Here is a 25938-nt window from a genome sequence, read left to right on the forward strand (position 1 = left end):
TCAAATATCAGAGCAACAAACAGTCAGGGCCTCGATGATTTGGTTTGCACACCAGATAAAAATGTACTAAATTTAATCCATATGCTCCACATACCAAAACCACAGGCACAATAATGAGGAAAAGGATAAAAATAAGGAGTTTTATTTATATACCAATAACTGCAGCTTGCAAACTTTCCCACACCCTATTCCTTCATAAAAGTATCTCAGTTTTCAGATGCCATCAACAAACATGCAGGAAAATGCAAGGACACAACAAGGGAAATTGTTTTGGGACGCTATCAGCAGTGTTTTACTTGGAGTTTAATGTAATTCCAGACTAATAGTGTTGCTCTATCCATTACCACTGCTCCCCATCCCCACTAATCTTTACCAGAAAGCTACCTGTCAGGAATAAATAGGAAACAAGAAAAAGCTGTCTCTCAGCCCCAAATTATTGTGAGGAGGAAGTGAGAGCAGAAATCAGACTCCTTTTGTCTTCACCTACTGTCTGAGACAAAGCTTTTCAGGCAGAGAAATCCCAGCACTGGGAGGCTCAGGCTCTCCCACAGGGCTGCAGACAGATTGTATCTCTGCCTGTTCCATCAATACCTGACAATAAATCCCTCACTTTCCTCCCCTCTCCATGGTCAGACAACATCTGTGCCTTGAAACACACCTCAGACAGGGATCTCAGTCTCCAAAATCTCTTCATGGTTTATCTTGAGGGACATTGCCCAGACTGCATTCCTCTCCTCCCCACAGCAAGGCAGGATTGAAGCACTCAGTTCCCATGTTCCTGTCCTGGGTCCCAGAAGATGAGCTGCCTCTCCCAAACAGGAGCCTCTTCCTCAAATGCTGATGATGTTACCCACAGTGAAGGTCTCATTAACCTCTCACCACAATGCTTTAGAAGTTTCTGATTTTTTGTCAGGCTACAGAAAATACAAAACTCCATTTCTGCCTGTAACTGGTATCTGCCATCATATTTTCTGTGAAATGAGGATATAGGATAACCCCTTCCACCCAACAGGAATTTTTCTTTAAAAAAAAAAAATTAACAAAGCCATATAAAAGTTTTTGCCTGCCTAGTCTTGTCACAGTGGGGAAGATTCCTTTACTCTGAAACATAATTTAGCATCGAAGTAACATCTCTGAGTATTATTCTGGAAGCTCACAAGAACACAACTTATGTCAACTAATGGAGCAAATGTGGAATGAGGATCTTAGACTGTGAATTCAGCAGGAATTCACACATAAATCATACCAGTCTGATGGGCTCACAGATTTAATACTTCACTATCCAATCTCTTGCACAAGTGCAGATCAAGCCTGTTAATGTTTAAGACTGGAACACAAGATGGTGACAAAAGAAACTCAAGAAGGGAAGATAAACTTTGTTTTATTGGGGAAAACTTGAATAAATGGAAATGCAATATCCAATTAGGAATAAGAAATGCCACTCATTGCTAGAGTAAAAGCAACAGCCTGTACCTGAAAAACCCAGGTGATTCAGATGGTTGTTCTCTGGTATTTTACTGAGCTGAGTGCAAGGCTTTTATAGGACTATTTCCTGCTAAATATTTAAAGACTTTAATACCTGCTTAATGGAAGTTTCCTTTTGGAAACAATTCTATTATTATTTAGATAACTTAGTTGTATTTTTAAGTTTAAACATGCTGCTGATCTCAGAACAAGCCACAGTTTGCAGCTATCTGGAAACAACTGACAAATGTGTACACTTTCCTATTTAAGAATGCCTTTTATTTCTAGATCTTGCTTTGATTGCCTGGAAAATACTTTTAACACTCAAATGGGCCATTTATTTCATAGAATAAATGTAGGGAACTAGTTTTTCTCCCTCAGCAGATTTGCTGGGTGAGCTATCATTGTGAGAAGGTTGTGATAAGATATGACTGTGTGTGTCCCCACAAGCACATGTGTGTGTTCAGCAGGTAGCACAAGTTACAATTTTTGCTGTAATTATGTATTCTTTTCTTTCTTGCTCAACTGAGTGACAGAAAGCATGAAAAAGGGGAAGCTAAAAATGCCTCCTTGGTCAGAGACCTCAGCAAAAGGAAGACCAAGTGTGCAATGAGGATACAAGGAAAGCAGACACAGCCTTCTCTACAATCAGAAGCTATGACCTTTGTGAAGCTAGAGAAACAGGAACAATACCAAAGAAAGTAGATTAAGTATTTTTATTTATCTTTTGAAGACTGCAAAAGTACTGAAGTAATTCAATTTTTTAATATTTTTTTCCTGTCTAATCTTATTTTTGTAATTCTTATGCTGTTTGGAGCTTCAATAAGATCAAATAAAAAGTAATTCCCTACCAAAGTTTGCCAGACTAGTTCAAGGAGTTTGTGTCAGCTTAAAAAGGATCTCTCTTGAGAACTTCCTGAAAGAATAAATCCATCCTTTATCAGGCTGTATAAGTAGCAGCATATTACAATTATTCCCTTGAAGTGTTGTTGGATTTTAAAAAGAGTATAAATTATAATCACCTTCAAGTGGAGTCACATGGTGACCAAAAAGCACAGCCTGCATCATACTGGTACCATCAGATAAAAATGAGTTTGGAACATCTGGTGAAAGCAGTGTAATTAGCATTTCTTGACCCTCACTGGCAAGAGAAGATTGCCTTGATTTCCTCATTCCTCAGGCAGGATGGACAGCCAGGAGCAGTCCTAGCACACAACATGAAATTATCTGTCCATGGTCAATTAAATTATACATGCATTCTCCTGGGCTGCAAAGAGAATGTACCACGGGCATGTATTATTCATTTAGGAACTATTTAATTAATCTCTTATTGATGAGGATGTCTGATCCCACTTATCCCACTGGAGGGCCTTACAATGCACAACACTTTTACAAGTCCTTTGAAGCTCTTGACATTCTGGAAATGTTATGGGTGATTCTGCACTGCTGGAGCTTGTTCCCCACACTCAGAGCTGAGGTGTCACTGGATAACGAGGTACAGCTCTGCAAGGCAGCTGACCCTGCAGCCAACAGAGGCCACAGAGTTTCCACACCTGGCTCTTCCCTGCATGGAGATGACAAAAGTGTTTTCACAGAAAGCTGTCACTCTGAATGAAAGGCAACATCCAGAGCAACAGGAGATAGCTCTGGATGCAAGATCTATGATGACACATCGGGAGCTAGACAGTCAATCTAAGAAAATGAGGAAGGGAACAGAAAGTGAAGTTTCTTGTGTAGGATTTCTTTTAGACACAGGTTAAAGCACTTTGGAAAGCTGTACTTCCTCACTTCTTCCTATCTAGATATTCCATGTCCAGAAGAGCCCCTTTGCTCAGTGCTAAAGAGCAAGAGAGGAAAACAGAATGACTCTCGTGCTGAAAAGATATTTTAAAAGATGAAAACTGACACATTAGAGACTTACTCCTACAGCATGAAAAATTACATTGGAGGAAATCACTGGAAGCAGGGAAACAATCAAGATAAAAAGTCCCAGCAATTAAGCCCTGCTCACAGTGTGGGGTAGAGAGAAAAAGCCCAGAATAATTTACAATCACTGCTGACCAGAGGACTGTGGTCCTCATCCAACACTTGTGTAATTCATGTCACTGGAAGGCAGATCCTCTCCATCAGCTGCCATGAACAAGTGTGAAGATGGTGTTAAACTGCAAGAATCCCTGTGGATAGACAAAGCCCTTGGAGATGGGTCCTGGACTGATGAAATGAATCTGAAAACATGTCAAAGATCTCAGGCTACAGAAGGTGAAAATTCAGATCCTGGAGTCCTCTCTGCTGTATGTCAATGTATTATTTGGAACCTTAACACTTCTTGTTTCTTCAAACAGTGTTAAAATCCTCCTTAAAACCCACTCAGGCCTAGATCTACAATGCAGCTCAGAATTTGGACAGGCAGATCTTTCCTTCTTGTGAGCAGAAAAGACCTTCATCTACAGTCATTTTTTGCAGCTGCTGCACCATTCTTATTAGCTGCACTGCAATGAGATATTTTAATTTACTTTCTTCTCTAAAAAGAAGAACAATGACAATTTCATGGTCAGACTAAAACCTCAAAATTGAGGTTTACCTGAAACCTAAAAGAAATCCAATCCAATCCATCCAGCTCCTACTAGCACCTTGAAGCCAGAAGTCCACATTATGAACTAGTGTCATCAAGGATTGAATGAGGAAATTGTTTGTTTCATTATCCTTAATTTCAAAATAATTCAATGATCTGTATTTAATACTCACTGTGCAGCTATTACGAAGGGCTTCAAATTTACGCTGGATTTCATCTCTATGTGCCTAAAGGAGGTAAGAAGTTCATCATCAATTTTTCATACATTAGAATTCGAGAATGCTGTTGCATTTGTTGCTAAACAAACTGCAGAACAATCTACCAGCAAGCAAAGTTTGGAAGGCAGATGCTGCAGGCTATGAAAGCACTTTGCAGTGGCAAAGAACTGATTAGCAAAAGTCCCATGCTACTTATCAAAATACACTTCTGCTCCCAAATCTGAGGTGCTTTAGGAAAATGTACAAGCTCAAGAATGGAATTATGCAACAGGTTCCATCTGAAATGGGCACCAGAAGACTTGTTGATCCCATGTTAAGTTTTTACATTCTTGACATTTTAATTTGAGTTGGTTTTATTTCCATATTTGGTGTTTCATAGAAAATAAACACTGCACACAATTTAATGCTTGCAAAGAAAAACTATGGTGATGTATAATGCAAGCTACCCCAAACAGCTCTGCCAATCTACCTGAATCCTACCATAAAGTCACATTTAAGCCTGAGCCTCCCTAAAAAGCAGTGATAAAACATAATAATCAATTCTTTGAGGACAGCATCTAAAGTACAGAAAAGTTCAAACACTGATATTAAAGAATGCAGTATTGCATGCACCATTTTTATCCCCTAATTTACAAGCAAAGCATGACAAAGCAAAAAGTTCTTGTTTCAGCCTCGTGGCCTCTCTCAGAATTCCAAGTGATTTAACAAGTGTCTAATGTCATGTACTATGTGAAAACTTAACAAAGGAAAGGTTACTGCTCTAGCACATCCAGCCACCTTTCTTCATTCAGAACATTTTCCTTAGAGCCAAGAGACTAAACAGGAAAAAAAATAATTCAGCAGAAGTCAAATATGACAGCTTAAAAGCTATCTTACCACAACAGGCAATGTGAGAAATAAAAGTATGTAAAAAACTCCACGGCAGGAATAGCCCCAAGCCTGCTTGGCTGGAGTGCCTGACAGCAGCTGGTCCAGCACGACCAGTTTGCCCCATGAACTGGAGCAATAACTGAGTGAACACAGGTCATGAATATTCATGTTTCACTGCTGGTAAGGATCCCAAGTGCATTGCCAGCCCCCTGGCAGTGATAGTGGCTGTTATGCAAAGCTTTCAGCTGGGAAGGGACTGCCTCAGTTCTGAGCAAAAAGAACCCAATGCCATTTCTATTCAGTTATTCTTAGGCCTTGATGCTGTTGCTGCACTTGCCCAGGCTGTGCCCACTTTAGAACTGAGAGAATGGTTCTGCCATTCATCTACCCAAAGCAGCAGCATAATACCAGTGCCCATGCCAGCTGAGCCCCCCTCCCCTCCCAAAAAACAGCCATGGCAGCAATATTCAAACAGTTCTTTGATTAAATGCCACTGGAGCACATTTTCAACACTTCCAAATGACAGGATTTGAGGGTCATTTCAGGCTGCTGCTCAAGGGGGGGTTAGCTGGTAGCAGGTCAAACTCTCTACCCACAACCCTGGGAATCTTTTGTGAAGGAAATATTTCTTAAAATCAAACAGTTTGAAAGCATCCTTTTGTGCTCAAGAGACAGCAACCAGCAGCATATAATCTAGAACTCCATTTACAGGGGTTGGGGTGGAAGCGGGTGGCAGGACTTGAACTTTGTTTTCCTTTCTATCACTCACACACCTCACCAGACACACATGACAATTTTTAATGAAAGTAGCATTGGAATACAATTATGTGTTGGAAGACTCTTCCTAGGAATTTGGTGGGAGAATTTGGTATATATACCCCTGAATTTGGTATATACACCCCTGAATAAGTATCCTCAAAGCAGGGTAACTGATAGGAAAAAAAATCATCATAACATTTATGACCATCAAGTACTTCCAAACTCATGAGCTATTATTTAGATAAGTAAATCACTGAGTTAAACTCCTAACAATACCAATTTCAGATGCACCTTTCACCTCAAAACAAAAATAATGATGCTCCTACAAGCCATCAGTCAATTTAGGCAGCAATGAACCATTACTAGGAAGTATTCAAATACTTAAAGGTAAAATTTGACATTTTACCCTATCAACACAAGGCACAATTCACACCCATTTCTGAAAATGAAAAATTAGATCATATCAATTCCTTTTAACCTCTTTATGAAACATGCACCTACATAACCCTAGGGTTTATCTGCAGCTCACAGACAAGGTCCAGGGCTCACCGTGAGGGCTTGGATCTCCTCCTCTGCCTCGGCCGTGGTCTCCTCCAGCTCGGTCTTGGCCTCTCTGAGCTGGTTCTCCAGGGCTGTCCTTGCAGCCTGCAGCCCAGTGATCTGGGATTCCCTCTCCTGCAGGGTCAGCTGCAGCTCTGTCAGCTGCCTCTTCAGCTCCAGCTTCTGCTCTTCGTGCTCTAGGCTAACCTGAAGGAAGCCACAGTAGTACCAAATGTGAGTTACTGACAAAGACATGACAGGCAATGCAGTCCTGTTTCAGAGCCCACTTTAAGATGCCATTGCCATGTCTGTTCCCAAAATCACATCCTGGCAGACTGCTTAAATCAAGGACACAGCTTTGTCTACTCCCTAAAATCTACTGATTTTTTGGAAAAAACAACCTGACATTTTGAAACAACAAGGGCACAAGAATAGTTCCAGCTGAAACTCAAACATATCAAACACTGACATAAAACATTGAAGTAGTTTGTGATGAACTTTCTTCACTGAAGCTAAGAGTCTCTAAGGATCTTTATTTGGGAATCTCTGGGCATACATTACATACATTTTGCAATTCCATGTTTCATCTTCCCTTCAGATTCCTTTTTTAGAAACCCACCAGCTCATCTGGCTCTGGGTTTATCTGAATGGCTTCTGATGAAGGTTTTCTTGCAGCACACAAAGGGATAAACATGTCACTCCAGGGATAAGAAATAAACAACTAAAACACATCTCAGTGTTCAGAATCAATTCCAAACCTTAGCACCTTCTTCAGGCTGCCTGCTATCCCAAGGGAATCTGTCTGTTGTGCTTGAGATGTGTGACAAGGCTGTCAGAAACCTTACATGGTCTCAGTCAGCTTCTGGCCAAAGTAGGACAGCTTGGCTGTTCAACAACCTCAGCTGAAGGCAGGATTTCAGCCTTAGCTGCAAATTAGTGGACTGAGACTGGAGAAGAATTTGTAGAACCAAACTAGTTAATACAACGTTAAAACTGAAGCACAGCTCACAGATTTTTAAAAGAGTATATTTCCATGTCACTGTTAGGTTTTCTTCCCAGAAAACTCTGAAGCAGCAGGTTCCTTTTTTCTTACAGCAATTCGGCTGTGTCCTTTGCTTTCTAAGCTGTAGACTCTAAGACTACAGGTTATCTGTCTGGTCATTGTGCATTGCTGAGCTACTATTCTCTACCCAGACAATATTTGTACAAATAAACAAAGAAATAGAATTCTGAAGAAGCAAGATGATCTAAAAGCTCAGATTCAGCATAAGTCCTTAATACTTACTTTTACCTCCTTTTTAATGAGCTTTTTTTTTTTAATTACTAATACACTTCCAAATACCACTGCAACAAGTTAATCTAGTTCTCACTGTATTGACAAAATGGGGTACATTTAGGAAAGTTTGTTGGGAGGGATCAGAGCCATGTTTTCACCTCTCTCAGCCGAGTCTCCAACTCCAGCAGGCGGTTCTTGTCAGTGTGATCTTGGTGACTCATCTTTTCCAATTGTTCTTCTAATTTTCGATTCTGGGCCTCCAACTTTCCAGCTTGTGTTTCCAAGTAGAACTTCTGTTGCCTGAGCTCTGAAATCATCTCCTCTTGGGCTTTCCTGAGAGGAGAAATGCACAAGTGACAAACTCAAAATGCCCTTAACATATATCCTTCCACTGGGGTCAAGTAAGGAAAACACAAGTTTGCTGTGAAGTAGAACAGTTGAGTTCATGGCTCAAATTCTACATCCCAGCTAAAAATAAAAAATACTAGTGTATTCATCAACACATGCCCAGAGCACTAAAATTCCATATTTGCCAGTTGCACAAATGAATAGAGGGTAATGTATAATTTAAGATACAATTAATTCTACTCATTTCATCAGTTGTCACATGTTTTTCTATAGGGGAAAAATAAATTCTGAGAGTTGCTTTCTCAGAGTGTATTTCCATGAGACAAGAGGAACCCCATTGTTTAGGATTGGGAGTAGTGTGTTGGGGTTTTGTTGGGGGCTTTTTGTTGTAATGGACACAGAACTTGACCTACACTGAAGTGAAGCTTTTGCTGTCTCTGATCAAAGTCTTAATCCACAAACTGAACAAAAATAAATACTTGTTCTCATAAGAATTTTGAGAGCTGGCAATTATTAATTATTATCATTTGAAATTGACACCCTAAAAAAAAAAAAAAAAGGGTCTTTCTGCATTATTTACAGTTCCTGGAATTGTGTTATCATGCATTGGAAAATTCTGCCTCATAGAGTGCTTTCTACTTAGAAACCTCACAAAGCTCTACATATATTAATGAATTAATATTTTAAGAAGTTCACTGTGAGATAAGCTGTTATTAATCCTATCCCAGAGAAATTATGTGGGTTGCCCAAGATCAAATAGGAAGACTTAACAAAACTAAAAATAGGATTTAAGTCTTCTGACTCACATTTCTGTGCATTGCAAGCAAAACCAGCCTTTTACCCTCTCTGTTTTTTTAATTTACCTCTATAGATTATTGCCAGCCAGAACTGTCAAATGGTGTTATTTCATTTCCTGCTGTTTACTGGGCTATCTTCTCAGGAACCTGATAATCAGTGGTTTCCTCAGATACTGCTGGAACAAAAGCTTGCAGAGCTCCCCTCTCCTCTGAAGAGTTTAATCACTAGCTCTCCTCTTGATGCATGCTCAGATTAGCTGCAGCTTTTGTGGCTTCAAAATGCAGTCCAACAACAATTTATACATTTTCAACAGCCCAATTCACAAAATAAGCACAAATTCATTAACTAACTGCATGCATAATTAAGCAATTTTCTCTCAAAATGTTGCTAATTCTGTACTGTCTCCTACCAATCCTGCAAAGTTCATCATCTGACAAAATGTCTCTCAATAAATCTATTTTAAATTGGATGTTGAAACATTATTATATGTTTTTCTTGTTTTCTGTGGCTCTCCAGTCAAGGATATGGCTCCCAGAGGATGCTTTAAGTCCTTACACTCAGTTCAGCACCCATGACTGAGACATTCAACCTTCCCTACACTGAACAGCTCCACCTCAAGACATTTCTGTTTTATTTTAGACTGAAGGTAAGTTGTGGCTTTTGCTGCCTCAACAAACTCCCTGGGTGATTAAGTGGAGGTCATCTGGAGCATTAAGCAACACAATTAAGTTCCCCAGTTATTTCTGTGAATGTTTTTGGCTACAAAGGCTAAAATAAATTGCAAGATATTTGAAATGCAATGAAAATTGGAGCCATTACATATCTGGAAGCATAATGACCACAAAAAAGGACTGAAACCAAAGCAAGTCTTTGCCAAAATTCATCCTTGTCCGATTCTATTCAATATCAGAGATGCATCTATCCAAGTGCTTCCCACAAAGGCACTGCCTGATGTTGGATCCAGCAGCTGTAACCTTTGCACAAACCAAGCTGGTGAATCTCTGAACTCAGTAAGGGCAAATTCCCTTTTAACCCTGCCCTGCAGAAGGGATCAAACAACCCATGCTTTTCCTACACTTGAAGTAGAACACCTCTATGGCATTTATGAAGGAAAAACAACATTGTAAGGATAAGTAATCTCAGCTAAAATCCAAAGAAAAATAAAGTTTGGGCAGACAAAAGGATAAGAAATAGAAGAATTCAAAAGCATGCAGCTTTAAAAAATTTGGTGTTCTTAAAAACCTGGTGTTCTTCCTTGTTTTCTCACCCATCAAGGCATGATGGAATGTTTGTGAGTGAAGAGTGTTTAATGTTTTCAATTACAAAATCGTGTGTCAGGGGAACTGAGCAAAATATAAATCTATTAGCAATGTTTATGTTTAAAGAAGGAATGTATGCTTCTCCTGGGGTATTTTAGACATAAAATTATTAGTATTCATTTAACATATCTGGCAAACCTGCACAAATCACCTTAGGAAATGCTCCAAAGTAAACACTGCAATACAAACCAATTTTCCCAGTCATGTTTGAGAAAACACAAAATACACAGCGAGCCCCAACTATTTGAAGAAGGGAGAATATTTTTGAAGGGCTATCAGTGAAAAACAAGCAGGGAGCAGAGCAGGCCTGCAAAAAAGCCACTTTTACACGGTGAATCAGAGAATCCCTTCAATTGGAAAAGGAGTGACAGAGCTGCCACACTTACATGTTCCTCTGGGTAAAGAGGCTGCTATTTGCTGCCAGTTTGTTGGCCTCAGACAATTCCACAATTCTCTGCTCCAGTGACCTGATCTTGGAATCCATTGCATTGATCATCTGAAAACACAGCAGGGAGGCTTTGAGACTGCACAATGCGAGCAGTTACAAAAATTAAGTTTATTTTTAAAGTCTGAATTTTTTCCAGAAACAAAAAAGAACTAAAAGAAAACTGATCAAATGGCCAAAATGAGCAACAGAAATGCAATTACTGGAGCTATTTGCAGCTGTTTGCCACTGTGTTAATGTTAGGAAAAAGCAACCATTATGAAGGCACAAAATGAGGGGTACACAGCAAGCTGCATGGCTTTTTAAAGGAAATATTCTTGAAGAAAAAAATATTCTTGAATTTAAATATTCAAATATTCTTCAATTTAAAAGAAACCATGTCTCTTAAAATTCATATTAATCAATGAATTTTTTTTCAAAGCAGCTCAGCAGCACTACAGAACCTCAAACAAGATTATCTTGCTTGAAATCAGCTTTAGAAAGCTATTCTTTAAACAGCTTTGATTTCCAGCTCAACACCACATACCGCCTTCTGTTCAGCCAGAACTTTGCATTTCTCACGTGCTTCTTCTTCATGTCTTCTGAGCATATTCTCAAGTGCTTCCTTATCTGCAAGATCCTTCTTCATCTGATTTTCCAACACCTAAATGAAGACATTTCTTTTGTCTAAATTATATCTGTTTCACTGGGCAAAGGGCAAGCAGAAAGAAAATCATCAATATAGATTTTTTTCTGGTAAGCAATTGGTCATATCTCAAGCAAAATTAAATCCATGATGCAATTGCATGAAATCCATGGAAGAGCAAACTCCAAAAAGAGCACTCTTTCAGTTATCTCTGAAGATTGAATTTAACAGTAAGATTTTATAGAGATATGGAGATATTGGAGGTATTTTATTTATTATTTTGAGTCATATAAATTGTGTTGAATAACTGTTTCTACCTAATGCAAGAGAAACACACAGAAGCCTCTCTCACCCAATATGTACAGCTGAAGAAATAGGAAAATGCCCATCCTTTGGCTGCCCTACCAGCATGGCTCACAAATAATTTGTGAGTTCCACAGGTATGCATGAGAAGGCAACAGAGACCACACGAATTCTTCTAGTCAGAGACAAAAATCTAACAGCAAAGTAAAAAACTTCTTACTGTGGCACAAATAGCTATTATTGGGAGCAGGACTAAAGTAACGAATTGCTACATTTTGCTAGAAATGCATGTTGTGTATGTATGACCAGAGTTATAAATCAGTTGTTAAACTGAAGGTCTCTTCCTTCAAAGAAAAGTTTATCAAAAGCACCAATTCTGCACCACAGGATAGTTTTTACTTTTCCAGTTACAAAAACTCCATGTGCTGTTTTATTCCTTTGAACCTCTTTCACCTGGCTTCCTGATTTCTCCTATTAAACCCTACATCATAGAGGCCCATAATACACCAGTTCTCTTTTACTTTTTATTTTTCTTTAATGCTTATCCTCTTTTCCAGTTTTTATATCACCACTTATTTCTCAACATCTACATCTCATCTTCCTGCTTTCTGTCACTCTCCTCTCATTACTGATAACCACATGCTCTGATCTGCCAGCATATCTTGTTTTTTCCTTCATATTTCTCCCACAGAAATTTCTTCTCTCCTCTTAAATACTACATCCTCTCACATTTCAGCAAAAATGGAGAATTAAAGTATTAGATAAATGTACAAGATGAAGACTGTTCCTACTGAGAATAATTTGTTCTTATGAAAGATTCTTACAAAATGCATTTACTGGCTGTTATATTGCAAGCTCTTTAGAAAAATCCTTAGCCAGTGCACACACTCCTATTTGCCAGCTTGTTTTTACTAATTTTAGATGGTGCCTATTTCTAACTGTTTGTTAATGCTACCCTGGAAAAGACAAAAACAAAGTGGGTGGTTTCTGTGTCTTCTTGGCAGATGTTCCAGCTCCAAGATGGAATTTCAGAAATGGTCTACTATTTGCTGCATTTAAAACTTGCAGGTAGGCTGAGTGAACACTCATAGAAAATCAGTGGGAACTGAAATCATCTTCAGGGTGTGAGATCCAACAGCATTAACTAAGTATTATTTAGTCATCAAAAGTCAAATTACAACCAACAAATGCCTTCCTGTAGCTCTGGCTTCAAATGCTACCTCTCCTAATCCAGTGCCACAGACAGATAAGGCACAATGGCAGAAAAAACAGGAGAAAACTGATTTGGATTCCACTAAACTCCCTCAACATTGCAGCAATGGCAACAAGAAGGCAACTCACAAGACAAAGCAATCAGAGCCTAAAGGCAACTGTTTTTCCCTGAACTCATTCTACCCACAAAAGCTTGTAGGAAGAGAAGATATTTTTACTTTGAGTTTCTCCTCATAGAATTGTTCCTTCTGTTTCAGCTGCAACTCCAGATGTTGTGCTGCAATCTGAGCCTCACGGTGCTTTTCCTCCAGCTCCTAAAGGCAGTAAAAAATCATATTCAGACACAAGGAAATGGCAGGTGCTGTGAGTATGTGTTACAAAGATACCAAAAATTCATTCTCTTTTTTTAAGGCTTCACACTATAAAAATCCCAAGTCCAGGGCTGTCATGGTAAAAAAAAAAGGCATTATGAGACCTGAACATTATCAACTTTAGGTTTGCATATTGCTGCTGACCCATCTTCTGCAGAGTGGGAACACTGCTAAGGACAAGGATTTCTACTTCCATGGTAAGAATCTCCATCTCCCAGTAAAATATACCCAAAGATAGGCCAAGGACATTTGGTGAAAACATAGTTATAAACATTTTATAGCTGCAGTGGCATCACAGGAAGTTCAGATCTATTTTTAACAAGGTCTCACTTGTTTTCTTACAGCAGACCTCAATAACGGGGTACTGCTGTCTGTGCTTTTCATTCTGCATTCAGAGGGGGAATAGCATTTACTTTGCTGTATTCCTTGGACAAATGTTGTCAGAAATGCTATTTATAAATGGCTTCAAAAATGAAAAGTGCAGGATGCAATATATGTGGTGGAACATTCCAGAATCTTTCTAGCCTCTTTATTTCACATCAGATAGTTTCAGCCATGTACAATAAGGACTTAAATCATTTGTATTTCAGAAATCAGCTATTTCTGCAGTCTGACTGTATTATTTGGGGGGTCTATCCATAATAACCTTTCAACAGGACACTTCTCAAGAGCCAAGCTTACAACTTTATGCTCATTTATTGTCATATTTGTCATTCCAACAATTTCTTTAGAACAGGAGCAGGTCCAGGTCTGTCATTCACCACCACTGGGCTGACTCTTGCATAGACAAACTCGGGTGCTGAGGGGCATCTGGATCTCCTGTTTGCCCTCATTACTGCACAGAACAGGAAAATTTCCTGATATTTCTGTGTGTTTTAGTACTTTACATAGTATTTTGAGATGCTTTCTCCTCATCTTCCTCATCTTGTAAGCTTTTTTGCTCCAGTAACTGCAATAGACCTCCTTTTCCAGAAGTGAGAATCAAAGAGGAGGTTCACCAAAAGTAGGTCATCAACAGTGCCTAGTCCCTGACACTCCTGCATGGAATGGAGATTGCTGCTTTTTGCAATTGAAATATGTCTCCCAGCAACAAGAGGGACAACTCACCTCCCCCAGAAGCCCACACGTTTCAGGTCCTGGCAGAGAATCAGAACCAGATCAGCAGCAGCTCCAAAGCTCCCAGCATCAGACTGCTCATATTGTAGCAGGAGCTTCACCAGTTCCTGCAGTGGCACTTAACAGCCAGTGTGGGCTTGAAAAGGTAATTTCCTACCATTGCTGCCCTCACTCAGTATTCTCTCTGTAGCACTGACTTTGTTATTGGCATCACAGCCATGATCTGCACTTTCAGGCAGGCAGAAGTATCTTCTCCAACTTGTTTCTTACTTCTTCATCAGTTCCTTACAGACAGATGAGCAGGTACTCTCAGGTACTGCTCCATGAGTGTACATGAAAACCATGCCTTTATTCAATAATTTCCACCTTATTCTATGCAATTCTGTATCTTCAACTCCCCTCTTACCTCTCCATACCAAGAAAAGTAAAAAATGTTTGAAGAGACAGCTTGAGGGAAGGTACAGGGTAGGAGTGGAGGAAAAAGAACACCAGTACCCTGTGCTCCCAGATCAGTTGCAAGGGACTAGGAAAGACTCTATAGGATTACTTCTTCAATGCCTGTTTGACTTTTTCCATAAAATACCCCTCCAACATTCTGTCAGGACTCCATGGAAACTATCTATAAGAAGAGCTAAGCATATCCCATGGTGTAAAACAATTAGTTGATATTTCTGCCTTCCCTTCCACTTTCTCCTCCACAGAGAACATAATCAAAACCAAGGAACAATCCCCAAATATACACAAGAGGCTTATGAAACAATTCAAAGTTTTACACTATTTCTAAACATAAAGTTGGCTCTCTGCCCAGCACAACCATAGTCTCCCACTTACCATGCACTCCTGCTATCAAAACAATTTGAAAGGAACAGCACTACTAAAGAACTTATTCTACCTTTTCTTGACAGTGCTCAGCATACTGATGCTAAAGTCTATTCACCCAGAACAAGCCTGGGTCATCTGTTGACTCCAAATATGTTTAATTTTACATTTTCATTTGGTCTTCCTCAGGTGTGTCTCAGCTTGGGATTACTATCAGTAAAATGTAATCCTTTTTTTCCTTGTCATATTGGCAACACACAGAGAAAATTCATGAGGAAGGCAAAATAAATTTAATTATTCCAATATTAAATTATGCTTTCTGTCCCAGGGAAGCAAAATTATTAGAAACACCCTCTGCTTGATTCACTAGAGACTGACATACTAACTTGCCTTAATAGTTTTAACCAGGAAAGAAACAAGAAATTGCCAACAGAGAAGTTATGTGGGTGCAAATGGTTTCCTAACAAATATCTTTGGAGATGAACAGTTTGGATGACGAATTTCTCTCTGCTTCAAAATGTAAGCACTTCTAATAGATCTGACCTCTAAATTCCTCTGCAATTTACTTAAAAAGAGAGATGTTTTTGTTATTGCCATAACCCACCCTCAGAATGTTTTACCTCTGAAACAATCATGAGGTAAATAATTTAAACATTACTGTGTTGATGGAAAAGTTTTCCCACTGAGATGACTCCAGCTTTGAAGCACTATTGAGACTAAAGGCACAAGAGAGAGTTTGTAACTAGGGGTACAAATAGTGTTTGAATACTTAAGCTTTCTGCTGGTACAGGAAACAAATCCCTTTATTCAACAATTTCCACCTTATTCAATGCAATTTTACATCTTCTGATTCTTCCCTATCCCTTCCTTACAAACTCTTACCCTCTAGGTTTCATTTATCACCTCTGCTCACCAGAATTTTTTCTGCCATCTGTTGAATCTGTTGAGATTTAGTTTGAATATCTTCTTTGAGGCGGTTTTCTCTTCGTTCCACAGTCTCTAATCTCTTCACTTGATTCTCCAGAGAATGGCGCCGTTCCTGCAGAGCAATCATGAGCTGCTGGTTAGGCCACTCTGCACTGGCACAAAGCAAGGAGCAGTTTCTAGAGAAAACAGGCTGAAGCAGTCAATATAAGGCTGGCTTTCATATTTTGAATCCTCATCACACCCCAAATCCACCAGGCTGACCACATGTCCTTATCCACTCCTCACTGAAAATAAAACCCCTCAGTTTTCCTCCAAAAATATGTTTCTTAATTAAAAATGCTTTAAAGTCCAACAGCACTTTCCCCTGAAGAATTACTACAGGAATGCTGTTCAGAGCCACCCAGGTGAGGGTTCCTAAACTAAGACACATCTCAATAACTGATTTACTCTGGACACACTCTGCACTCACCTCTGCTTCAAGCAATTTTTTCTTCATGCTTTCATTGGAATCTTCCCGGTTCTGCAGTTTCTCCAGCTCCTTCTCAGCCCTCTCCTTTGCCTGACGGATATTCTGCAGGAGCTCAGTTGCCTCTGAGCTGGCTTTCACAGCCTGAAGGTCAAGAGAGAAAAATGAAAATGTATTATATGAAAAACACACACACAAATTTGGTGTATGAATGGTTCAGAACTTCAAGATGGTCAACATTCTCAATAAAATCACTACAGAACTTTGGTTTAACAGTTTAAATTAACATGTGCATGAGTCCAAATTTTAACTTCCAAAACATAATTTTGACTTCTATTTCACAAAAAAAAAAATTAAAATCTAGGATACACATATTTGTCTTGCTATATTGTAAGTTAACTTTCAGTATATAGAGTCAAGTAAGTCTATCCCAAATTCAGCCCAAGTTCTTTAAAAGAACTCAGAAGATACTCTTACTGAAGGACAAGGAGAATAAGCTGTTGGCCTACAGGTAATTCCTTGGCATTAATGCAGGTAGAAAAGGATACAGGGGATTAAAACATGAATGTTTTGAAATATTAGAAGTACTATTTCTATGTAGTTTTGGCCTCCATATTCATGATCATTAACCCCTGAAATAGCCCTCTCTCAGCAGGTGCCAAGTTTGAAAAGCTCAATCAGGGGATTTTTATGACAACCCCTTTCTTTCCTGCTGAAGGATTCCAACAAGAGAAGTTCCCTGACTGTTCTAACAGTGAGACCTGAGGTGCCAGACTGACCACGACAGCAAAGCTTAGATATTCTGCACTGCTTTCAGCAGACATTGATAAGGTGTTTTAGTTCTGCTGTGAATCCTTATCATTCAACATTTTTGCTGTGAAGATCCTGGGAAGAACTGAACTGTCAGGTGATTAAAGCAGATTATACTGGGAGACTAAACCAAGTCCAACATGTGTTTTACTAGTGAGCTAAAGGCAGCTGAACCCCTCTTCAGAAGCAAGGGACCTGTGCAGTGTCCAGAGCATTCCCAAACAGGCCTCTAAATGAGAATTTCCCTACACTACTCCAGTTCTGACTCAGCTTCATTTGTAAAAATAAGCACTGTTGACATGTCTCAAGAGCCAAAAGCATATTGAGAGCACCAGTGATTTCAGATACCAGTTCCCACCCCCTTTTCCTTATCATCCCCCATGCTATGACTAATTCTATTTTTGAGGGTAAAACAAAGTGCATCCCTCCTCTTCATTAAGGTTTCACTGGGAAATCTTGTGAAAAATCCACTTTCACCACCCAGTCGTTACCTTTGTCAGCTTTTCCTGCAGCTCCTGGATTTTGGCTTGCTGCTCTGTATTGATCTATAGTTAGATAAAAAGATGGAGGGAAAGAGTCAAAACCAAAGAGGAGAAAATGCTCTTTGCTTATGATACCATATTTGTTTTAATTCGCTTCCCAAAAATCTTGGTTTCCCCCTGTAATCCCAACACACCAAAACACCCCTTGGCAAATCCACTCCCATTTTGCTAACTTCCAGTTGATTTAATATTTTAGTTACCAAGAAGATTGTTCAGTGTGAGAACACAGAATTCTTTTTGTTTTTCACTTTGCTGTTCCTTCTGAGTAAAGCAAACCCTGATGTAGCCCCAGCCTGACTCCAAACTTGGATGACACATAACAGCCTGTCTTTGCCCAGCTCCTCAACACAATCCATTAAGAACAGGTTATCCAGAGACAGCTTTAGATCAAATAAGAGAGAACAGTGAATCACACCAAGATGTCTTAAAACATAAAATGAAAGGAGGTGGGGGCTGTGAGGCCACGCATGCCACTGAGTAGCCACAGTTTGGTTTCTGTGCAAAACATGAAAGACCCAGGAAGAAAAATCTAGAACACTGAAGTAACATACCTTTTCCAGTTTGGAATACAACTCTCCTGCCTCATTTTTTCCTTGATCTTTAACCTGTAACTTAAATATAAAATATATGAAAACCTCAGGAGAAGCTAGGCTTCTATCCAGTCATCACCTCATGCAATTTAAACACCAGCAGTACACAAAGTAGAAATCACATCATACAAAACATGTTGTGATAGTTGCAGGAACCCCGCTAATCTTTGAAGGGCGCACCCACAACTTGTGTGTGCATGTGTCAAGCAGCACTAGATAGTGCAGCAAGCCTCAGCCCCCTCTCCCATTGTGGAAGTCCATCCGGAAATCCTTCAGTTTTTGCCTCACAATTGTCATGAGAAAAGGACCACCAAAGGGTTAAAAACTGTTGAGCCAGTTGGGAAAGAAAGTCTCATGTGTATTTAGTGTGTTTACAGATGGTGTCTGCAGAACATGCCATGCTGTATTGAAGGGGGCATGGTGCCCTGTTCTGAACAATGGAACTGGACTTTCTTCCAAACTTCAGGCCTGGCTGGACTGAGCTCTGGGGTGGCTCCCCCCCCCCTCCAAGAGAAGACCCCTTTTGCCTGTCTTCAACCACCGTGACGGAACAACAGAGATGCGAATCCCCTCATTAAAGAGCCAAGAACCCCTCTGGCACCCTATTGGCACCCCCATGGCACCCCCCTGGCAACCTCTTTCCAGAGACTGGGACTGTACCCCCTCCCAACTCAGGGAAGGGGGAGAACCTGCCCAGAGTAAACGTACCTGGGAGCATTCGGCCATGAAAACAATGGACTTTTCCCCTCCATGGAAACCTAATTTCGGCCATCCTTCCCCCAATCAAGAACAGTATATCTGGGGTTCAGTTCAACTGCCTCTCCGAGTCTCCCCAAGACGTGTACCAGCGAGCATCAGCGGTGGGACCCCGAAGGCATCATGTCCTGGTAGCTATACCCCATTCCCTGACCTTCTTTCCTTCCTTTTTCCTTATCTTATCCTCCTCTTCCCCAGATCCTCTAACCAAACGCATATTTAGCTGTAGTTATCATCAATAAATTGCATCTTGTTGATTTGCTACTGCAAAACCCCTGTGCCTATGTTGGTTATTTTTGCACTCAAAAATCATTCATCACCCGTTCATGTCGGGCAGACCTTCACACCCATGGAGCCTAAACTACCTTTTGCAGTTTGTTGTGGCACTCGGCAGCTTTGCGTTTGAACTCCTCGGCTGCCAGGCGGGACTCCCTCAGCTCCGACTCGTAGAGATCGCTGCGCCTGCGGGCCGAGATCAGATCCTCCTCCAGCTGGTTCATCATCAGCCTCATCTCTTCCACCTGAGCTTGGTATTCCTGTGGTTGGGGTGCAAGGGAAGGAGAAGGGGTTACAGTTTAGAGGCAACAGGGGAAATGCTTGGAGCAGCAGATTCCAGAATACTGACTGCAGGCAAGAGATGCACTTAAGAGTACGTAGAAGGAAGGTAAAGTACAAAATAAAACAGTAAAAACTAACTAAAATAACTAAAATCATGGTGTTCTGGTTTGAGTCTTGCCACTTTCAACTCAATACCTCCAAATCAAAACATTGACTTTTTGAGAGTGCAGGAACACATAAATACATCTACATACAAATGATAAAAATTACTTACATTTCTAATTTCTGAAACAGAAATGTGCCTTTGAGTTGGTGTCTCTACTAAATGCCCAGATGCTCCCTCAAGATATATTTTCTCAGGCTGATAACATGACAGTTATCACAGATCTGCACAGCTTGGGTAAAAGGAAAGAAGGAGAAGCAGAGGGGTAGCACACTGTAGCTTGCAGCCATCAGACTTCTCTTGACAGAGATAAAAAGAATCACATTGCTCAGTATGGGAGACAACCTAAAATCAAACATTATCTTAGAAAAACTATCTAAAACTCACATTGCTCATAGAAGATATTTGCCTATACAAGGAGAAATAAAGATTCCCCATGTAGGAGACTACAAGACAGGGCATTTGGAAGGGGAAGGCAGGAGAAGAAAAGAACATTTGAATTGACTCTCTCAATGAGACTGGGAACTCAAACTGAGACTAGCTTGAGAGATTGCTTCACATCTTCACTGAAAGACAAGAATTTAATTATGTTTAGCATTTATTAAGTCCTGCAAGTATGCATTTCATGAAATTATTCTAAAGAAAAAAAAAAAAACCAAAAAAATCCCTCTCCAAAACTGAAGTATTTCTTACGAAGCTGAGAACAAGTAGAAAACACGCACATCAAGAGTTAGGAACAAAGATTGTGAAGGACTGACAGTGGGGGAGTCTATCTCTCTTTCCATTTTAATATCTTACAGTATGCCTGACTACCCCCATATTGAGAAGAGTAACTGTCTCGTGACAGAAGCAGGTTTGTCATCGCTCCCTCCAGACTGGCAGCGCCTTCAGCTGGGTGAGAGCCTGCTGAGCACTGACCCTGATGGCAGCCCCTCCTCCTCCAGCACGGAGAGCTTGTGCAGATAGTGAAAGAAGCCAGGCCTTTAGCAGATTGCTTTACTGTCCTTACAGGGAGCAAAGAATGGCTCCTTGGCTTGTAATCCCAAAACTGGTTCTCCACTTCGTAAGCCAGACAGGGACCTACTCTTCCCAGTTTGTCTCCTATGCAAGGATAATCTTATTTTCTTGCTGGAAAAAAATTAGATCTTTTTTCCTAATAACTAAGCATGTATTAACTCAAATATTCTTTTTATACAAATACATCTGTGAACAAAAAAGGCAGAATGGTTTGAAAGAATAAATGTTCTGCTCAGAAATCATAATTTGTTTAGACTTCCTAAAATACTGGGCTTTTATATCAGCGAACACTTGACCAAAGAATTAAAGGTATGACAATAGTTGCCACTGTTACAATGAGCATTTGGGAAGGGAGGAAAATGGGGAGGGAGAAAAGAAGAAAGAAGAGGAGATAATTAGTAATATTTCAGGTTTTCTTGTTTTATCACATTTGCAAGATTGTCTTTGAATAAGCCCCGAGATAGATCAGAGGAACAGGCCACAGCACTCAAGGCAACACAGAACAATCCTCTGGGATATGCATTGCTCAGAGTTCTAAAATACCAAGAGATATTTAAGCACAGATTACTAGACAAGTTCAGGGCATGTACCTGAAGCAAATCACATCAGGGAACTACACAGACATGAGTGAGGCTTTCAGAAAAATACAGATTCTGATTTGTTGCAAGTTTGTCTGTTAGTACGGCTCTTCATCAAATAACGACCAGAGCACAGGTTTAGTTAAAACAAAAAAACAAAACAAAACAAAAACCAAACACACACCCCAAGCAAACAAAAAACCCCACAAACCCACCATGCTCTTCTATCCAAGCACCTGAGGTTAAATTAACCTACAGCCTCACCCTGAAAATATCAAATGCCTAATTATTGGGTTTTGAAGATCCTGATTTGCTGTTGATTTGACTCATTCTCTCTCAAGCCTCAGGTTTCCAACAGCAAAGCTCTAAGGGGCTCTTCCAACTCCCAGTTCCCTCTGACTTAAAAATCATGGTCCAAGTCTTTAATGGCCAAAATCCACCTGCTGACATGAGTCAGCACAAATCTCTCAGCATTTTTGGTTGCAAGGTTCTTGACACGTGTTTCAGGGAGCTCAGAAGGCCACCACAGACATGAAAGTCTGCAGGACTCATTTGTTGAACTAAGCAGCCTCTTTATGTCATTGTGAATCTTCACAAGCCAAATTAAGAGATTCTGGGACAAAGTGTTTGATTAAAAATTACTTGCATTATGTTTCCTCTGTTACATTTGACTGTACTGCCTAAGAATCTGTGGATATTTAAAATCATCAAAAATGTTCCCCGTTTCAGCATTTAAAGCAACTTTGCTAGCAAAGCACCAGAAGAGAGAGCAGGGAGCTTTAGATCCCTTGTATTACATAAAACAACCACCCAGAAGAATGCTGGGGAAGTCTGTGGAGGACAGCTACATCCAGAGGGCTGGGTTTGCATTTCATTACTTTTTATATAAGAGCTACTCATGTCTGGAGAATTATTACCAAGGTTTCAGGGCTTCCTTGTCTCAGAGACTTTGAAATGAGTCAGTTAATGTTTGTAAAGTGCTTTGAAGATGAAAACCAACAGATAATTACAAAGAATTGTTTGAATGCTATAGCAAATTTCAGTTCCTTTTTCTCAATGCAGTATGTTGCTGTTAATTCATAAAACTGAGTGGGTTCTCCCTTGCAATGGCCACATTTGTCACAATGTTTTCATTTAATTTTGACCTTTTTTTACTTAAGGGCAACTATGTGAATTAGTGAACTTTCAACATTCTTTGGGTGGAAAAGAAAATTATTAATTTCTACTTTGCAAACAGATCAAATCAGGAAAAAAATAGGCAATACACATTCTATTTTGAAACGCAATTAAGCATTTTAAACAGTAAGATAAAGAAGAAAAATTTTTAAAAAGACCAACACAATTCAGGTTAGCTCAGCTCTCTCCCAGGTGAATATTCATTAACTTGTGACATTTAAAATGGATAGGTCATTTCTACTGCAGCATGTCACTAAAGCGTTGGAACTTTCTCCTAAACTGATTGTATAGATGAAGTACTTTCAGGACTAGGAAAAGAGAAAGGTGAAGTCTGGAGTTTGTGCTTACTTGCAAAACACACAAGTGGAATTTTGCAGCTTGCTGTATTGTTCAGGAACCCCTGTGAAATCACACAGCTTGGGAGTTATCACAGCCTATCAACACCGAGCGCAATCCTGGCACCAGAGCTAGAGTGTGCCAAGAATGCCTGTTTGTGGGCAGCCACTCTGCTCCCCAAAGAAGCAGGAATACCTGTTCTTTGATCTCTTGCAGTTTTCGGCTTTGCTCTCTGATATCATGAAGTAGCTGCAGTGCCTTATCATCTTCCTGAGACACCTCCATCCGTGCCTGCTCCAGGCTGCGCTTTAAGCTCTGCAGAAAGCAAAATGTTCAATACATAGGCTTTGGTTTCTCAAATGGTTGTATAATGAAGATCTTTAGTTACACAAATGCCTCCTTGACTGCAGTGAGGCGTCAGAAAAATGGAGGCACCAATGATGGAATCCTAATGAAATTCATGGCCAGTGCTGCTCCTATCTGAACAGAAGCAGCCCATTTTACAAACACTGTTTACTCAACTTAAATCTTCGTTCAAATCTCCACTTCCTCACATCAGGTTTAGAGACAAAAACCAAACACAGATCACAAAAGGCATCCATTATTGACAGCATTTATCTATATTTTATCCAGCACTATTAATTCACAACCTAGATACAATCCTTCAACTTCATGTTACTTACATTTTTCTTGTTGCTGTTAAGTGAGTCAAATGCTTTAATCATTGTTAAATTTCTGTAAGGAACAGAAGAGCTGAGTGTATCTCACCACATGCCTTACCTCCAAATTTGGAGTCACCAGTGGAGTGGTGCTCCTATTAACTGAGTGTTATTCATCAACAGGAAGATACAAACTGAATTTTCTTCCTTTGCCTAGTAGCATTCAGTATAGGAAAATCACTTGGCCCCATTTTAAGATGTCCTTCCCAACAAACCAAGACATCAGAAATGGTTTTCAATTCTCTGGAACAGAGTATTAGCTGCCTTTTTGCTCTTGGTACAAGAGAGGAAACATAATTGTGTATCTAACTGAAAATACAGAGACTATCAACTAGAATGAAAATATCCTCACTGGAATATTGCCAGTGACAACTGGGCAGACATTCCAGCTCTCATGAAAAATGATCTCTGAAGACATGGCTTTACAGCCTCATTTTTATATTCTACCTGAAAAATAGCACCTGCCCTAGATCTTCCCTGACACTGTGCTGGGGAACAGGATGGGTCTGAACTCAGGACACCACAGATGGAGGCAACACCACTGCTTCCTAATCCTATTTGTTCTTGAAGATTTCTGTCTAGGCTCTGATTAGGCCCCATCCTCTTCCAGCTAAGAAACCTTCCAGAAGCACAAACCAGGCATGTTCTAGCACAGCCAGTGAGACAAACATCACAAAGAGTTTCAGCAAGACCAGGACAGTAGTCACTCCTGCATGATCTAAGCACATGACCATGAAACAACATCTGAATAAAACTACCAATCAAGCTTGTGCAAACACTTCAGGGCTCCATGTTCAACAGATATCCTCTCACATAGTATTTTCTCTCCATCAAGTACCCCACTGAAAGCATGATGGAAGAGAAAGACAAAGACCACCAGATTTCAGGCCTTCAGAGCTGAAAGGACTGGGGTAAGGGCTCACACTGCATTCTGTGATATAGGTGGCCAGGTCCTGCTCCAGGAGGGATCGCTGGGTCTCAGAGGCTTTCAGTTCCACCTCCTTTTGGCTAAGTACAGCCTCCACCTCTGACACTCTCCGGTGCAACCGCGTCATTTCCTGCTCCATCTGCAATAAATATCAAGAGGTTATAAAGGAGGGCTTCAAAAGCTTTGTTAACTGCTACTTTCAGAGCTCTCTTTGCAAGGAATTTGTCTCCAAGAGACTTCTAGCTATGTTTCTCCAAATGGTGTTTAAATTCCGATACCATTGTCTCTGCTCCAGGAATGCACAGTTCTTCTTAAGGACAAAGTAGTAAGTCTAAGTCACCCCATTCATTCAAGCTGCTTGTTCATATTCAGTCATTCTTCGAACCCCAGTTAGCAAAGAAGACACAATCATTTTTCACCTGACTTGCAGAGATGGGTCACTTTAACCTTATCCCAAATCCATGCTGGACCAGAAGATGGTTTCCCCCCATCTCCTTGTCAGGAGCAAATGGTCAAATCCAGAACCGAGCAGGGAGAAAAGTAATGGAACTCTCATAAAAGTCTCAAAACAAGCAGTAAGTGTTAAAAGACTCCACCAGGTTCCCTTTATTGGAGCACAGCAACTGTTACAAGACGTTCACCATAAAGCAGTGACGTGACAACAGTTATATAAGCAGGAGCTGATGAGTGAGGAAGAGCCCTCAGAACAGTACTGCTGTAATGTGTGGCTGATGAAGAGGCAGGGCCTGCAGGAAGCAGCAGTCGTCTGTGGCACGCTGACAAAAGCACTGTTTAAAATCCAGAGCCGCTTCTTGTTAAGTTAAAAGTATCTACAGCAACAGCATGGCCTAAATTCATCTCCCTTTGTACTGGACAGGAAGCCACCTCTCTGAAGGAAAAGCACTTTGCCCACCACGAGTCTGGATGATCAGCAGCATCTGACAGATCCCCGGACATACAGTGGTTGCAGATTCCTGGAGCAATGGGTGTGGCCAATCGCATGAATAAATACCTTGTGACACTTGTCCTGCGCGTCTTGGAGCTCTTTGCTCTTGAGAAGAAGTGTCTTTTCCATGGAGCTGACCTTGGCTGGGGAATCCACACTTGAAAAAACAGATCTAAAAGAGCAAAGCCAAACAGCACATGAATATGGGTAAAAGGTACAGAAATCTGATTTATGCAGCCCCTGTAAAGTCATTGGGTACTTACTTATTCCAGGATAAAAGAAATGTGATTGTGCAGCAATCACAGCCTAACAGCCATCATTGCAGATCAAAGGTACCATAAAAGCCAATGACAGTACACCATTATTAAATA

The 25938-nt window shown here is 40.2% G+C and overlaps 1 protein-coding gene across 6 annotated transcripts in view; it reads right to left on the minus strand.

The window, feature by feature from the left end:
- The window catches only part of CIT (citron rho-interacting serine/threonine kinase), a 69035-nt gene that overhangs the window by 21670 nt on the left and 21427 nt on the right, over positions 1-25938 (minus strand). For 3 of the 6 annotated variants that reach the window (XM_064727172.1, XM_064727174.1, XM_064727177.1), the window contains exons 11-24: positions 25634-25739; positions 24617-24760; positions 23170-23289; positions 19512-19682; positions 18352-18405; positions 17750-17803; positions 16452-16592; positions 15969-16094; positions 12968-13063; positions 11136-11252; positions 10551-10660; positions 7858-8032; positions 6433-6630; positions 4210-4263 (exon numbers count right to left, since the gene is read on the minus strand). In XM_064727172.1, coding sequence (XP_064583242.1) covers positions 4210-4263; positions 6433-6630; positions 7858-8032; positions 10551-10660; positions 11136-11252; positions 12968-13063; positions 15969-16094; positions 16452-16592; positions 17750-17803; positions 18352-18405; positions 19512-19682; positions 23170-23289; positions 24617-24760; positions 25634-25739 — 1666 coding nt within the window. Of the gene's footprint in view, positions 1-4209; positions 4264-6432; positions 6631-7857; positions 8033-10550; positions 10661-11135; positions 11253-12967; positions 13064-15968; positions 16095-16451; positions 16593-17749; positions 17804-18351; positions 18412-19511; positions 19683-23169; positions 23290-24616; positions 24761-25633; positions 25740-25938 lie in introns of all 6 variants that reach the window. The other 3 variants (XM_064727171.1, XM_064727175.1, XM_064727173.1) reach the window with 1 other exon arrangement.

Source organism: Zonotrichia leucophrys, chromosome 15 (genome assembly GCF_028769735.1).
Source record: "Zonotrichia leucophrys gambelii isolate GWCS_2022_RI chromosome 15, RI_Zleu_2.0, whole genome shotgun sequence".
Lineage (NCBI taxonomy): Eukaryota > Metazoa > Chordata > Aves > Passeriformes > Passerellidae > Zonotrichia > Zonotrichia leucophrys.